The sequence below is a fragment of the Arabidopsis lyrata genome (assembly GCF_000004255.2).
Source record: "Arabidopsis lyrata subsp. lyrata unplaced genomic scaffold ARALYscaffold_4, whole genome shotgun sequence".
Classification (NCBI taxonomy): Eukaryota; Viridiplantae; Streptophyta; class Magnoliopsida; order Brassicales; family Brassicaceae; genus Arabidopsis; species Arabidopsis lyrata.
Genome location: NW_003302552.1, coordinates 2128663 through 2146754, shown reverse-complemented (window position 1 = coordinate 2146754; position 18092 = coordinate 2128663). Strand labels below are relative to the sequence as shown.

The 18092-nt window shown below is 29.1% G+C and overlaps 1 protein-coding gene across 1 annotated transcript in view; it reads right to left on the bottom strand.

The window, feature by feature from the left end:
• Positions 1 to 631: 631 nt before the first annotated feature.
• The window catches only part of LOC9314768 (vesicle-associated protein 3-1), a 20543-nt gene continuing 3082 nt past the window's right edge, over positions 632 to 18092 (bottom strand). Inside the window, exon 4 of the mRNA XM_002878655.2 lies at positions 632 to 810. Coding sequence (XP_002878701.2) covers positions 632 to 810 — 179 coding nt within the window. The remainder of the gene's footprint in view (positions 811 to 18092) is intronic.

The following is an 18092-nucleotide window of genomic DNA, read 5'->3' as shown; positions in this document are numbered from 1 at the left end:
GTTTAGTTCCTATATTATGCTTCCAATTTTGAAAAATATACTTTACGGAAAAATTATAGGTACTAAACAAGCATAGAAATACTTTACGAAGAAGTAGAGATTAAAGCAATGATTAAAGTGGGCTAATTGTTTCAATTCAAATGGAGCTTAAAAATATTGTGATTTGCGGCGATGACCATCAAATTTACTAAATTGTAAGTGTTTTTTTCTTTGTTATTTTTTTTATCAGCAAATGATTTACTTTCTGTGTATTTGAATAGTACAAGTTGACGTAGTAAAATGAGGTTGTACAAAATAAAAATAACGCTAATTTTACTTAGATAATGTAAATAATATTTTTACCCTCGTATTTGAAATCTCATTAGATGTTTAGATTCATTTTTTATCTTATTAGATTTTTTAGAAAATCTTTAATTCTTATAAAGTAACGTTACTTTTACTTACATAATACACATAATTTTTTAATACTTTTTTTTTATTTTAGTGATATATATATATATATATATGTATATATAATTGATTTTTAATTTTTTTACTTAAAAATAAGTAACTTTCAGTTTAGTCTCCTCAACTAGATGCCCTGATTCTTTCCTAAACTGCAAAGTTTTTCATAGAAAACAAAACAAATGCTTTAAGGAACCAAAACCAAAGTGTGATTATCCATCAAATCAATAATGTGAATGATCAGTACCGTCTCACGAGTAACTTCTTTGGCTGTGACTGCAGGACTAGCTATTACACTTTGAATCATAAACTTTTCATTGCTCTGCATATCAGAATTAAGAACTTCCTTTTGGGCTTGCATTGTCACTAGACAAACACCAAAAAAGATTCATCAAATTCCTAATACAAGAACCAGTTTAGCAGCTGAAGCAAAAAAAATGTTTCCCCAAAAAAAAGATTAGAGAACGGACCAAGAACTTTACAAGTTGACTTTGGAAGAATTAGTCCATAATTAGACCTAACGCAATAATTTTTCGGATTTTTCGTCTTAACCTTAAATTAAAAGAAAAAAGAAACAACCCCTAGAAGCCTTAGAAACACAAGAGATAATCAACAACAAGTTAACGATTCCGAAAACTTCTTACCTTAAAGGCCCCATTATTGTCTGTCTTGTTCGTCAAGTTAAGAGAGCAAGACATCTGCTTCTTCAATTCAACTACATCAACTCAGCGAAGTAAATAGTGAAATTTAATATTAAACAACAATCTGGTTATGGGACAAGAAAGACATGCAAAGCAAAATCATGGAGGAAAAAAAAGAGTCAAAATATAAGCTTACAAGGGAATTGAAGGTACATAGGCTCGATTTTGAGAAGCTCGTTGTTACCATCTCCATAAGATCGCCGGAGATTCAAGCTAGGTAAATAAGATTTGATCCATTTTTGGAGAAGAATGATAAAAAGTAGTGATGTCACTTACTCACTTAGCAAAAATGAATAAAATGGTGCATTATATATGTAACGCATCATCTCTTTACGATGCTCTTGAGAGAAGATTTCATCTAGATGACCAGTGATATATAAGCATATATTACCTGATATGTTTTTGCATCATATTGATTATTTTCTTCTCACATCAACTTTACCAAAAAAAAAATACGATTTAATTAAGAGAGTAGTGAAATATAGCTCACAAAAGGGGCAATAAAAAACATGCAACCAGAATTTTCAGCAGAAAAATGTCCACCATCAGCCTGCAACGCCGTCATATAGAGTAACCCTCTTCGTACGTTATTTTCTCTGCATTCTCTACTCTCACTCGTGGAATTTTCTTTCCCTTAGAAACTTTTAGATAAATATACAAAAACAAAAAGTAATATTCTGGCCAATTTAATTAATTAACAAAAATTAATGCTAGATTTTAAGGTTTTTACCTGCATACGCCAAAGGAGATCCGCACTGGCTTTGAAACTTGATCGGTTGTTTGCGAAATTCCGTCGAGCCTCCTCAACCTTGGAAAGTTCCTCTACAGAGCCTGCTTTAGCATGAAACTCCCAAATCTGCCTTCCAAGGTAGTTGTTGGTGCTGAAAAAATGAGGGTCTTGTCCTGCCTCAGCTCCGATCCTAAGCCTCCACATTTTGGATGATTGGATCAATCCTACTAGCTACAAAGAACAAGTTCTTAATTAATTTTATATATATACACGTTTTTGTTAGGATTTTTATGTTTGTATCAATCTCTTCCCTGCAGCGAGAATCTGATAATCTTAATTCTTAAGCATCAGCCTGTCTTTTATCTGATTATCATGTTATGGAGGAATCTTTTATCTGATTATCATGTTATGGAGGAACAACCCATCAGTTTCTAATCATATACTATAGATTATATCATAGGTACACAATGTCAAAATTTATGAGATATTATTATATCAAAATCAAATGGTAATGAAAGGAATGATTCAGATATACGTAGGGGTATCAAAATGGTTAACCCAACTCAACCCAACTCAACTCAAAAAGATTAGAGAACGGACCAAGAACTTTACAAGTTGACTTTGGAAGAATTAGTCCATAATTAGACCTAACGCAATAATTTTCCGGATTTTTCGTCTTAACCTTAAATTAAAAGAAAAAAGAAACAACCCCTAGAAGCCTTAGAAACACAAGAGATAATCAACAACAAGTTAACGATTTTGAGAAGCTCGTTATTACTCATCTCGATAAGTACACCGGAGATTCGAACTTTTCCCGGCTATTATATTCGGAGAAAGGTAGAAAGAGATCCAATGAAGAGAGTCGGGACATAGCTATTTGTCTTCTTACGACAAATGGTAAAAATTGTCTGTTTCAACTAAAAGTGATCATTCTTTGTAGAATAATCAGCTAAACCATTAGTTACGCTACTATTATTTTTATTAAACTTTGCAAATTAAAATCTTTACGTTTTTTTAATTCTCCTTCCGAATCCACTAGGTACCTTCTTGCGCAAGAATGAATTTGTTTTTAATAAAATATTTTAATGGTAAAAATTTGTTTTTCATTCTCCTTCCGGTAAACTGTGGACTAGATTAACGGTATATAAATTTTAAAGGAAAAAAGATATTCAACTACACAAAGTATAATGGAATACATGGTTACACATGCCAAATTTAGAAATATACAACTAACTACACGAACTAGATGTATTGCATGCTCACATATACCAATTATATGATGCCATGTGGTCAACATGACGAACATCTTATTCTGGTACACTAATCATCGAAATTCGGCGTTAACCATCGATGACCAGCGTTAACCAACAAAAATATTCAAAAAAATTAGTTTTATTTGTTTTAATATTCTATTGAATCTTTTATGATACTGTATAATTAAAGAAGAAAATACATTCTATATTCAACATAAAGAAATTTTGTATTAATACATTGATTATTATAATTAGAATAATTCTTTTAAAATAAATATAAATATTTTTTGAATATTTTTGTTGGTCAATGCCGGTCAATGCCAGATTTTGATGATTGGTGTACCAGAATAAAATGTTTGTGATGTTGACCACATGTCGTCATATAGTTGGTATATGTGAGCATGCAATATATTTAGTTCGTGTAGTTAGTTGTACATTTCTAAACTTGGCATGTATAGTCATGTATTCCGTTATACTTCGTATAGCTCGATATCTTTTTTACAATTTTAAACGTAGATATACACTAATTTTTAATTTAAATGTTAAACAGTGAATTTTTCTGGGATCCGATATCAATGTATTAGTAGGGAGTAAAAATTTTTAGTAAAAAAAAAAAACGGTTTTGATTGATAATTTGTATTGCTTTGAACTATTCGGGTATTGTTTACGTTTTCTCTGCTTGTTTACACCTTTGTATAATCTATGGAAGCAATTAAATACTTATGTGCTCTGACTTGACATACACTCATTAATGGATACAAGAAAAAAACAATTAAAGCCGACTTAAACAAAAATAAATGGTCTCGTACTCTCCACCACAATTTGGAAGGACAGTATATAGTAGCGTGTTTTAATTTAACTTAATTATGTAAATGCTTTATATTTCTTATTTTTAAATCAGAAAATGCCTTATATTTCAAAAAATGTGATTATATATATTTTTAACTATATAAACGCAAATTCAAATTAAGAAAAATTTTAACTACATAAACGCTTTTGATAAGTAGGAGGACTACAACCCAAAAACGCATGGTAAATTGAGAAAGAAGAAGCAATGGTCTTCCAAGGCTTGTATTAAAACCAGAGAACCAAATTAAAAATTTACCTTCTCGAAAACCTGATTATCTGGACATTTCATAGCCAAGGGGGAGCTGCAGCTTCAGCCTCTAAACTAGAAGGTAGAAGTGGATAGGCCTTTGCTCCAACCCACCTTGCTTTCCCTGTTTAATCCCTTAGAATCCACCCAATACTGCACCGCTTCTAATCTGCTTTCCACGTCACTTCGACATTACATTTGAAATGGCCTACCCACTTGATTGAAGGTGAAATGACAACAGACTTGGCTGCATCAAGGGTATTGGGTGACACTCATTCAATTCCTTAAGTTCTAATTGTGCCCTTCTTTGATAAATTGGAGGGAATTTTCTAAAATGTCAACAAACTAAATTATCTATAATCACAAAGGACATTTTTTCATGAAATCTCGTTATTGATGGACTTCATGGTGGACTTAAAACTGACATTATTATACAAGACTATGGTTAGGTTGATTAGGGTACAATTAAAATGTTTAAATTAATTAGTTTTAGTGTTTTCCTTTTTACATTACGTTAAGGTTTTGGTGATTTTACCCGACCCGGCCCAAGGTAAATTGCTGCCTAAAGCAAACAAAATTTTTGGTCCATCCTTATACATAATTAAAACAAAATTTATAAAAATAGTACTCTTAAAGGACTCGAACTCAGCAACTTTGATGAGAGAGTGGAGATATTAACCACTATACCACAATAAATGTTTTTAAAATGATGCCCATAAATTCTTTTATAGACATTTGATGCCTAAAGCCCATGCTTTACGGGCTTTAGTCTTGGGCCGGCCCTGGATTTTACTTTCAATTTAGTTGTACCAACTACCAAGGTCTATAAAATAGACCTCTTATGATTAATAAAATATCAACTTCCAAAAATTAACCTTATATAATCTACAAGAATGACTAGAGTTACGAGGAATGTAGCCTTAATCTCTTTTTTATTTCTCACGATAACAAAGAATATGATTACGAGTTTGAAATCTAAAGCTTTGGCTCGTATAGTTCAAAGTTCAACATGCGAGATTAAAATAAACTTTAGAGAGTATAGTTTCAAACTAACTTGGGCGGAATCACGCTTTACCTGATGTCATGTACTTTTTCAAATCATGTAAAAGTACTCCCACCCCAAAAAAGGATGATATTCTCAAAGCCATAGACGTAACCTATAGCGTCAAAACAACAATTTTGATGGATTTAATGAAGTTATGCAACTATACAAATGATGATTGTTTTTTCCAATAACTCATATGGCTAAGATCAAAGGTTAAGAAGATGGCAAAGAAACCATCATTGTTAAACTAATACAGGCCAATTTGTTCGAGGAATATATATATATATATATAAGGATTGTCGCAATGCTCGATAGATATAGATATATATTTATTTATTACATATGCATTGTAGTCAACTAATTAAGATAGAGTCTAATTTTACTATAAGGAAGAAAAATTTAAATAATACACATACGATATACAGTTAAACTTCTATAAATTAATAATGTCCAGACTAAAATAGTTTATTAATTTATAAAAGTATTAATATATGAATAAATTAATAATTTTTAATTTCTTGAAAGATTTGATTTATTTACAATTTCTTAAAAACATTCTACTCCAAGATAATTTTTTTTGTTATAATAAATATATTTTTAGAACCAATTACAAGTAAAAACAATTATCATATCTAAAAGACAAAACCAACATTTTTTGATGAAGTGCAAATATTTGAAACAACCTCTACCAAGAATTAATGAAAAGTAAGAAATAACAACACTAAAGACATATTTCACTAAATCTTCTTAAATATATACTTTTGACATATTTAAACAACTATTAATTCATAATATTTATGAAACCATATATTTATATAGATTTTTCAAAAAATATTATCTTATCATTTTATCGTATTATGTCAAATATTATAGTTGCTCAACTCGGAACCAAAAAAGTTTATTAATTTATCGAGTATTAGTTTATTAAAGGTTTACCGTATGTTAGATTTGTTTTCCCTTTAACTAGTAAAGTGCTAATTGGAAATAAAGGCAACATACTAGTCAAACTATTTTTTTTTCTCAACTTGCTCCAACCCACCTTGCTTTCCCTGTTTAATCCCTTAGAATCCACCCAATACTGCACCGCTTCTAATCTGCTTTCCATGCCACTTCGACATTACATTTGAAATGGGCCAAATGGCCTACCCACTTGATTGAAGGTGAAATGACAACAGGTTTGGGCTGCATCAAGGGTAATTCCTTAAGATCTAATTGTGCCCTTCTTTGAGAAATTGGAGGGAATTTTCTAAAAATGTCACTACAAACTAAATTATCTATAATCACAAAGGAGATATTTTTCATGAAATATCGTTATTGATGGACTTCATGGTGGACTTAAAACCGACATTATTATACAAGACTACTAGGTCAGAGCCTGCGGTGCCACCGCGGGGGAAAGTATTTGTTAATAATTATTTTTGATTTGAACATCATTCAAAAAGTGTACCATATGTTTGAATGCTTCGACCTCTGGTATGGGAGGATTTATCCGAACTTGTGAAAATTCCGAAGCATTGGTGATGATTATAGAATCTAAAATTTACATAGCAATGAACAATTAATCTTGTATTTTCGCTTTACAAAATTGAAAAACAGTTCTTTAACATGGAAAGGCAATTATAAAATACCTTCGTGTTTTATGAATTTTGCAAACCTAATCACGCAGACAATAGGAACATGGACATACTCTTTAGAGGATTTGAGAACGTGCTCCGCAAATGAATTCCACAAAACACATTCCAAAATCTGACCACTATAAAAATAGAATGATTAGAATACCAAAAGCTGGGATAAATGAATATTTTTGTACTCACAATATTAGCAAGATAATATAACTGATTTAATAGATCATGCAGGAGGGTACCTAACATCACGTAGTAAAAAAGTTCTTTTGTAGATTGTTGGAATCTTCTATTTGTTCCAATTCACCAATGTTTACAATTTGTCCCATAATATCTAAAAGTTTATTGCTAAAGGCTTGTGTTTAGACGTATGGTGTGATCATATATTTATAGTCGAATACAATTGTAGGGTTTAAACCAAGAATATTCGTCAAAGGATATTCAACGGCGACATTGTAGGGTTGTTTTGATTGACGAAATAATTAAAAAAGGAAGTAACATGTCAAGAAAATATATGATTAACTAAACAATATAATTCGTTTCTGTATTGTGAAGATTTTTTTAAGATTGTACTTGCGATATTAATAAGATAAGATCGCAAGGATTAATTTTGCATAATCTTATTTCCAAAAATTAGTTGAACGCAATTCTCGTTATTGTTAGGTAACTAATTAGTGCTTTTAGCATAATTAATGTTTTAGTGTCGACGAATATATATGGAAATCTTGAAGATCCGATTACTATATATTTTAAATTTTGTATTTCGTTCTAATCTTATTGTTAGGTAATTAGTTAGTGCTTTTAGCGACAATAATGACAAAATATATATGGAAATCCGATTAATGTTTTATAATTATGCTTGCAAAGATCCGTTTAGGATGTTTCCGTGTCAATTTTAATTTTTTTTCAATTGTAACCCGACCCAAGTACAAATGTACTTCTCTTTTAATAGTATAGAGAGGTTTGGTTGATTAGGGTACAATTAAGATGTTTAAATTAATTAGTTTTGGTGTTTTCCTTTTTACATTACGTTAAGGTTTTGGTGATTTTACTTTCAATTTAGTTGTACCAACTACCAAGGTCTATAAAATAGACCTCTTATGATTAATAAATATCAACTTCCAAAAATTAACCTTATATAATCTACAAGAAAGACTAGAGTTACGAGGAATGTAGCCTTAATCTCTTTTTTATTTCTCACGATAACAAAGAATATGATTACGAGTTTGAAATCTAAAGCTTTGGCTCATATAGTGCAAAGGTCAACATGCGAGATTAAAATAAACTTTAGAGAGTATAGTTTCAAACTAACTTGAGCAGAATCACGCTTTACCTGATGTCATGTACTTTTTCAAATCATGTAAAAGTACTCCCACCCCAAAAAAGGATGATATTCTCAAAGCCATAGACGTAACCTATAGCGTCAAAACAACAATTTTGATGGATTTAATGAAGTTATGCAACTATACAAATGATGATTGTTTTTTCCAATAACTCATATGGCTAAGATCAAAGGTTAAGAAGATGGCAAAGAAACCATCATTGTTAAACTAATACAGGCCAATTTGTTCGAGGAATATATATATATATATATAAGGATTGTCGCAATGCTCGATAGATATAGATATATATTTATTTATTACATATGCATTGTAGTCAACTAATTAAGATAGAGTCTAATTTTACTATAAGGAAGAAAAATTTAAATAATACACATACGATATACAGTTAAACTTCTATAAATTAATAATGTCCAGACTAAAATAGTTTATTATTTTATAAAAGTATTAATATATGAATAAATTAATAATTTTTAATTTCTTGAAAGATTTGATTTATTTACAATTTCTTAAAAACATTCTACTCCAAGATAATTTTTTTTGTTATAATAAATATATTTTTAGAACCAATTACAAGTAAAAACAATTATCATATCTAAAATACAAAACCAACATTTTTTGATGAAGTGCAAATATTTGAAACAACCTCTACCAAGAATTAATGAAAAGTAAGAAATAACAACACTAAAGACATATTTCACTAAATCTTCTTAAATATATACTTTTGACATATTTAAACAACTATTAATTCATAATATTTATGAAACCATATATTTATATAGATTTTTCAAAAAATATTATCTTATCATTTTATCGTATTATGTCAAATATTATAGTTGCTCAACTCGGAACCAAAAAAGTTTATTAATTTATCGAGTATTAGTTTATTAAAGGTTTACCGTATGTTAGATTTGTTTTCCCTTTAACTAGTAAAGTGCTAATTGGAAATAAAGGCAACATACTAGTCAAACTATTTTTTTTTCTCAACTTGCTCCAACCCACCTTGCTTTCCCTGTTTAATCCCTTAGAATCCACCCAATACTGCACCGCTTCTAATCTGCTTTCCATGCCACTTCGACATTACATTTGAAATGGGCCAAATGGCCTACCCACTTGATTGAAGGTGAAATGACAACAGGTTTGGGCTGCATCAAGGGTAATTCCTTAAGATCTAATTGTGCCCTTCTTTGAGAAATTGGAGGGAATTTTCTAAAAATGTCACTACAAACTAAATTATCTATAATCACAAAGGAGATATTTTTCATGAAATATCGTTATTGATGGACTTCATGGTGGACTTAAAACCGACATTATTATACAAGACTACTAGGTCAGAGCCTGCGGTGCCACCGCGGGGGAAAGTATTTGTTAATAATTATTTTTGATTTGAACATCATTCAAAAAGTGTACCATATGTTTGAATGCTTCGACCTCTGGTATGGGAGGATTTATCCGAACTTGTGAAAATTCCGAAGCATTGGTGATGATTATAGAATCTAAAATTTACATAGCAATGAACAATTAATCTTGTATTTTCGCTTTACAAAATTGAAAAACAGTTCTTTAACATGGAAAGGCAATTATAAAATACCTTCGTGTTTTATGAATTTTGCAAACCTAATCACGCAGACAATAGGAACATGGACATACTCTTTAGAGGATTTGAGAACGTGCTCCGCAAATGAATTCCACAAAACACATTCCAAAATCTGACCACTATAAAAATAGAATGATTAGAATACCAAAAGCTGGGATAAATGAATATTTTTGTACTCACAATATTAGCAAGATAATATAACTGATTTAATAGATCATGCAGGAGGGTACCTAACATCACGTAGTAAAAAAGTTCTTTTGTAGATTGTTGGAATCTTCTATTTGTTCCAATTCACCAATGTTTACAATTTGTCCCATAATATCTAAAAGTTTATTGCTAAAGGCTTGTGTTTAGACGTATGGTGTGATCATATATTTATAGTCGAATACAATTGTAGGGTTTAAACCAAGAATATTCGTCAAAGGATATTCAACGGCGACATTGTAGGGTTGTTTTGATTGACGAAATAATTAAAAAAGGAAGTAACATGTCAAGAAAATATATGATTAACTAAACAATATAATTCGTTTCTGTATTGTGAAGATTTTTTTAAGATTGTACTTGCGATATTAATAAGATAAGATCGCAAGGATTAATTTTGCATAATCTTATTTCCAAAAATTAGTTGAACGCAATTCTCGTTATTGTTAGGTAACTAATTAGTGCTTTTAGCATAATTAATGTTTTAGTGTCGACGAATATATATGGAAATCTTGAAGATCCGATTACTATATATTTTAAATTTTGTATTTCGTTCTAATCTTATTGTTAGGTAATTAGTTAGTGCTTTTAGCGACAATAATGACAAAATATATATGGAAATCCGATTAATGTTTTATAATTATGCTTGCAAAGATCCGTTTAGGATGTTTCCGTGTCAATTTTAATTTTTTTTCAATTGTAACCCGACCCAAGTACAAATGTACTTCTCTTTTAATAGTATAGAGAGGTTTGGTTGATTAGGGTACAATTAAGATGTTTAAATTAATTAGTTTTGGTGTTTTCCTTTTTACATTACGTTAAGGTTTTGGTGATTTTACTTTCAATTTAGTTGTACCAACTACCAAGGTCTATAAAATAGACCTCTTATGATTAATAAATATCAACTTCCAAAAATTAACCTTATATAATCTACAAGAAAGACTAGAGTTACGAGGAATGTAGCCTTAATCTCTTTTTTATTTCTCACGATAACAAAGAATATGATTACGAGTTTGAAATCTAAAGCTTTGGCTCATATAGTGCAAAGGTCAACATGCGAGATTAAAATAAACTTTAGAGAGTATAGTTTCAAACTAACTTGAGCAGAATCACGCTTTACCTGATGTCATGTACTTTCTCAAATCATGTAAAAGTACTCCCACCCCAAACAAGGATGATATTCTCAAAGCCATAGACGTAACCTATAGCGTCAAAACAACAATTTTGATGGATTTAATGAGGTTACGCAACTATACAAATGATAATTTTTTTTCCAATAACTCATATGGCTTAGATCAAAGGTTAAGAAGATGTCAAAGAAACCATCATTGTTAAACTAATACAGGCCAATTTGTTCGAGGAATATATATATATATATAAGGATTGTCGCGATGCTCGATGGATATAGATATATATTTATTTATTTATTACATATGCATTCTAGTCAACTAATTAAGATAGAGTCTAATTTTACTATAAGGAAAAAAAAATTAAATAATACACATACGATATACAGTTAAACTTCTATAAATTAATAATGTCCAGACTAAAATAGTTTATTATTTTATAAAAGTATTAATATATGAATAAATTAATAATTTTTAATTTCTTGAAAGATTTGATTTATTTCACAATTTCTTAAAAACATTCTACTCCAAGATAATTTTTTTTGTTATAATAAATATATTTTTAGAACCAATTACAAGTAAAAACAATTATCATATCTAAAATACAAAACCAACATTTTTTGATGAAGTGCAAATATTTGAAACAACCTCTACCAAGAATTAATGAAAAGTAAGAAATAACAACACTAAAGACATATTTCACTAAATCTTCTTAAATAATGGGGCTTTTGCAAAAATGCTCCTTTTTCAATGCCACTTTTTAAAAATGCCCCTTCTTTAAAACTTTATAGAAAATGCTCTTAGAAATATAAGATTTACCCAAATATGTATGTAACATTATTAAAACATACACAAACTACATTTCTATGTATCTAAAATCTTATAAGTACTTTATAAATACCTTATAAATGCATTTTAAATACTTTTAAAAACCTTTAAAATATCTTGTAAAACCTTTGAAAAACCTTAAAAATCTTTTAAAATAACTTGTAAAACCTTTAAAAACACCTTATAAAACCTTATAAATACTTGGATCGAGTCTTCAAGTAATAGTTACAATCCATAAGTACCTTATAAACCTAATAAAACTTTATAAAAATTTCAGATTTAAAAAGGGGCATTTTTGAAAATGGACATCTAAAGGGGACATTTTTGAAAAGGGGCACACCAAAAGGGGCATTTTTAACAATTTCCCTTAAATATATACTTTTGACATATTTAAACAACTATTAATTCATAATATTGATGAAACCATATATTTAGATAGATTTTTCAAAAAAATTATCTTATCATTTTATCGTATTATGTCAAATATTATAGTTGCTCAACTCGGAACCAAAAAAGTTTATTAATTTATCGAGTATTAGTTTATTAAAGGTTTACTGTATGTTAGATTTGTTTTCCCTTTAACTAGTAAAGTGTTAATTGGAAATAAAGGCAACATACTAGTCAAACTATTTTTTTTTCTCAACAGTCAAAGTGATATGAATTATTTACTTTAAAAGCTTTGTTCTGAGTCTGTACATTTGAATTGATTGTGCATTCATTGTAGTCAACAAATAATAATAGAAATCAGTCATTTTTGTTCTTTTTGTTGACTAGCAGAAATTACCTATTCTTTATATAGTGATAATAATTAAAAAAATGGTATAATATCATAATTTAAAATTTATATTTACTTCTAAGTACTAAAAGTTGACTAGAAACAAATATACCAACAATGAAAGTTTGTTTCTATAAATTGGTTTTCTATATACTTAGAATAGATAATTACTCTTTTGGTGAATATCATTAACTTGAAAATTTTAATATTATAAAATTGTTTATCTATTTGTATTTTCAAAATAATTATTCTGACAGCTAAATATTAATTTCCCACTTTTTATTTTTATTTTTTTCGACAGCAGTATATTACTTTTATATTGTGTTTGTGTTCAGCATAAAATATGAGTAAACCAAATTTAAAACTTCCAGTAATTAATAAGAATAACAATCTAAAAAATTTAAATAGACAAAAAAAAAAAATTCAAGACACTGTAAAAAGATAATTTTAATATTATTTACATTGAAATAAATTTATGATAGATTCGACCGTATGTATAGGAACAAATTTATCCAAATGATAAATAAGTTAATTTTTAAGTGAATATAACAGTATTAACAATATTTTAAATAACACGGGCAAATCGATTCAAATTGTATTTGAAATATTCCCGCGAAAAGTAGTTATAACAAATTTAGCTGTGAGACAAATATTTGAACTATTAGGGAAATATTAAATACTAACTATTCCTTTTAGATGTTCGGGCCAATATCTCGATGTTACATATTACCAAAAAAAATATCTAAATGTTACATTATGAAACTAAATTGTCTTTTTTTAATATTGATTTTTTGTATAATTTTATCTATAGACTGTGACAAATTAGAAAGAAAAAAAACTTAACAATGAAATTTTAGAACAAAAATAATAATGTTTTTATAAATATATATGATTTTTAATCAAAAGATTTTATTTGCCTTTTTTGGTAAAAAAAATTTCATCATCATCCTTATTTTCACTATAAATAAGTGAGAACATCTAATTGTATATACCTCACAGTTTTTTATAGATCTTTCTCAGAACATCTAATTTTATATATCACACAGTCTTGTTTATCCAATTCTTATTGATAGAAAAAATATCAAAAACCGAGAAACTATAGTTGGAGTCTAAATCTCCAATTCATTTCGGTGGATGGAAAGATGAAGTTACAAGAAAAAGGTATGGATCTTTGTTTATATTCATGTACAATATTAGATCTATCAATAGTTCATCATATATATTACTTGCAGTTTAGTAATGTCTTAAAATGTGACTTTTTCCATAGATCTGGTGAATCTATATTATATGTTATATGAGACAAATAGAAGAAATAATATAGAAAAATGTGTAAGAGGGCATCTTGATGATGAGTTTTCATAAGATTACGATGATTATTTTAGATCTTTCTCCAGAGTTTTAATTTTATGATTTTTTAATTATTTTATTTTATTTTTATTATTTAAATTTATACATACGTAAGACCAAATTAATTTAGTTTTTATAGAAGTAAAACGATGTAAATAATCACTCGATTTTATATTGTTAAAACGTATCAGAAATATGGTGAAACATGTGGCAACCGTGTGTGGTAACTCAGAAGATCTTAGATCTAAGTGACGGTAGCAACGGAGGTGGTAAACATTGAAAAAGAGCTAGCCAACAATTTGCGTTTAGATGTAAGTGAAAATGATCTCTATAAAATGAAATATAAAATAAAAAAATATAGGATAATAAAAGGTTTTGTTTTGTTGTTTATTGTTGTTGTTATGATTTTAGATCTAAAATAATTATCATATTTAATTTGTTGAACGAATTGATTTTTATTATATGTAGGGAAATGAATTGGTCGAAGTTCATGAAAGAGTTGATTAAGAAATGAATATGAGTGAGACAAAGGAAAAGCCATCTTCGGCCTTAACAAATCTATGTGGCCAAAAAGATTGAACCGATTTTAAACATATTTGAGGTTAACATTTGTCATTGACAAGTTCTTTGGTTCAATTAAAAGTGGAGATTGATATTGATCATTTTTTTTTGTCTGTTTTTGGTATGTTGGTAGGAAGTGGAGACATAGTAAAGAATTGTGAGCATTCTTAGATACGGAAGCAACGTTTATTGGATATGTGACATTATTGACAAGGTTAGTGATTATTGAATGACGATAGAGGTTAATATATATATACATGATTATAATATTTTTTAAAACTGGATTGAAAGAAACAGTATAAACGTTTTGATCATGGTTCAATCTAGTTTGACTTTAAATCAACAAAATAGTGTCAATCAAGAGAAGAACATATCAACCAAGCAAATTTTATCTCTTAAAGAAAATCTCAGGAATGCATTGATATGAGAATAATATAATAACCCCAAAATTTAAAAGATACAATATCATGATTGCAAAGTCGATCGTAAATTCTTAGTGATAGTCGCTCTTTTGGCAACATATCAAATATTTTGGTGAGAATTAGTAAACAGAATTACAAAATGATTTGAGAGTGAAAGTGTAACTTTGAAAAACACATGCCAACGTAGAGTCATGGCACGAGAACACCGGAGAAATCACAATTCTCGAACAAGGTAGAGAGCCAGGGAGACGTGGTAGGTTATTCAAGTTCCGACCAGAAGCTATGGTTTTATCCATCTCACTTCTTCCGGTTTTCATTTCCACTCTTTTGTAAAATCCGCTTCCGAGAACTTGGTTCTCCAAATCAACTCCATAATATACCTGCAATAGGGCATCGTATAAAATAACTGTAATACAAACAAATCTGCTTTTTTTTTTGTCATTATTAATCAGTTAAACACAAAGCAGATTTGTTTGTAGTACCAGTTTTTCTTTATTCATTGTTGCAAGTATATTATGTAGTTGATTTAGATAACCGAGTTCTTGGAAGTGGATTTTAAAATAGAGGGGACATGTTAACCGGAAAAAGAGATATGGATCATTACATTGTTTCAGCTGGTTGAAACTTGAAGAACATACCACGTCTCACTGGCTTTTTACTCTCATTTGAGGATCGTGATATTTTTGGTGTTCTAGTGTCCTGGCTCCATGTTGGGATGTGCTTTTAACGTTTTGTTGGGTAACGTTACACTCTCACACTCTAAATCATTTGTAATATTATTTGCCAATTTCACAAACATGTTTGATGTTTTGATTGTATTCATAGCCTTTGTTGTTGTGTAGTTGTCATCATGTCAACAGAACTTGGAGTAGAAGCAGCACGCCACTGATAACAGATTCTTCTAAGTTGTATCAAAGAAAATCTAATGAATTTTTAAGATGCCACTTATATGCATGAAAATTGTGTTAACAGATATAACCGTTAATTCCTTATCACCTTTTAAGACTAGAACAACCGTATATTAGTTAACCAACGATCAATGAGAATGCAAAATACATTAATGAACTTTCTAGGAAAATCACATCCCTATTTATCATAACAGAACAACAATAATGATCGTTTTATCGCTTCATTAATTCCGAAAGCGTCCGAAAGCGTCACTGCTTTTGTTGATGTCAATGGAGTGATTGATTTTGCTTCCATGTTTTTTTATCCTTTTTTGCCATAGGACCAAACTTTAGGATCTACTTAATGTAGCACCTAAAAATTTTCATTTAATGAAATATTAACATTCTTAGCAAAAAAAAAAAAAAAAAAAACAATAATTATTCATAGATACTTACCTTTAAAGTTTCTAAATAATTAACTAAAACAGAAAAATAACGATTTTTAATTCTTTTAACGATTATTTTTCTCTTATTCTTATTTAGGTAGTTATTTAAAAATTTTAAAGTTTAGTATTTATGAATCAATATTGTTGTTCTATTATGAAAAAGGGATGATCTTTTCTAGAAAGTCCACTGAAATATTTTGGATTCTCATTGGCTGATGTTAAGTGGAGATTGATATTGATCATTTTTTTGTCTGTTTTTTGTTTTTTGGTAGGCATTGGAGACGTACTAAAGAATTGTGAGCATTATTGACAAGGAAGCAAAGTTTATTGGAGATGTGGCATTATTGACAAGGTTAGTGATTAATGAATAGAAGTTCATATATATATAGCAAACAATACAAACGTTTGGATCATGGTTCAATCTAGTCTGACTTTAAATCAACAAAATAGTGTCCATCAAGAGAAGAAAATCTCAACCAAACAAATTTTATTACTTGAAAATAATCTCAGGAATGCATTAAAATGAGAATAATAACCCCAAAATTTAAAAGATACAATATCATGATTTCAATGTCGATTGTCTAGAGTCCTTCTAGCAAGCTGTTAATCCTTAGTGATAGTCGCTCTTTTGGCATGTACTATACACAAATTTGTATCTTCAAAAAATTCAACAAAATATGCTTCAGCATTTTCTTGAAATGTCTCAACAACACTTCTGAAATAGTAAAGTTGTAATGATATCTCTTTCACTAGTTTCTGGAATGGAAATTTTCTTATGATCAGTTTTGTGCTTTTTATGGTATTTTCTGATCTCTCTCAGTGCCATTGTTCCATGCATGCATGTATTTTTGTAGCATTTTAACTATTTTCTTTTCCATAATTGATTATTTCCTACCTTCATCACTAAGTCAATTTGGAAAATAAAATAGTTAAAGAGTCAAACAAATACATGCTAGAAAAAATGGCACTAAGATTGATCCGAAAATATTATAAAAGCATGAAGTGAAAGATAAAAAAAATTTCATTCCAGCACTAGTGAGAGATATATTAATGACTGATTTATGATTCCAGAACAGCGTTGTTGAGGCTCTCCAAGTACTTGTTAAAGCTTATTTTGTTGAGTTGTTTAACGATACAAATTGACTAGTAAACTTCAAAAGAGGAATTATCTAGTTGAAATCATGATATTGTGTTCTGCTGAAGCTTCTTTCCACCAGTAATCTAAAATGGAAATCAGATACAAGCCAACAATTAGTTAATAACCCATCAAAAGCGAAAGGACTTATGCTAGTCTCATTTAAAATCAATAGTTTGGGACCAAATCTTCCAATTTCTAAAAATGCAATTACAAAAAAATAAAATTATGGCCCGATTCGCGACTAGAAAATTAGTGGTGGCAACGGATTTTGAGGTGGTATGAAAGTTAGTTGTCCAAAACGAAATGTTAAAAGAGAATATGGAATAGTCAGAAGCGGTAAGAGATTACAATATGAACATATATTTTGATTGGTAATAATGTGACTACAAACAATAAAAGATAATAAAAAATTTTAAAAAATCATTTTTAAATATACAAATACTTATATATATAAATACTTATTACGTGGAGATTACAGAAGATCCATGACAGCCTGAACTGCCGTCTTAAAAAAAAACTTATGCTCTTTTTT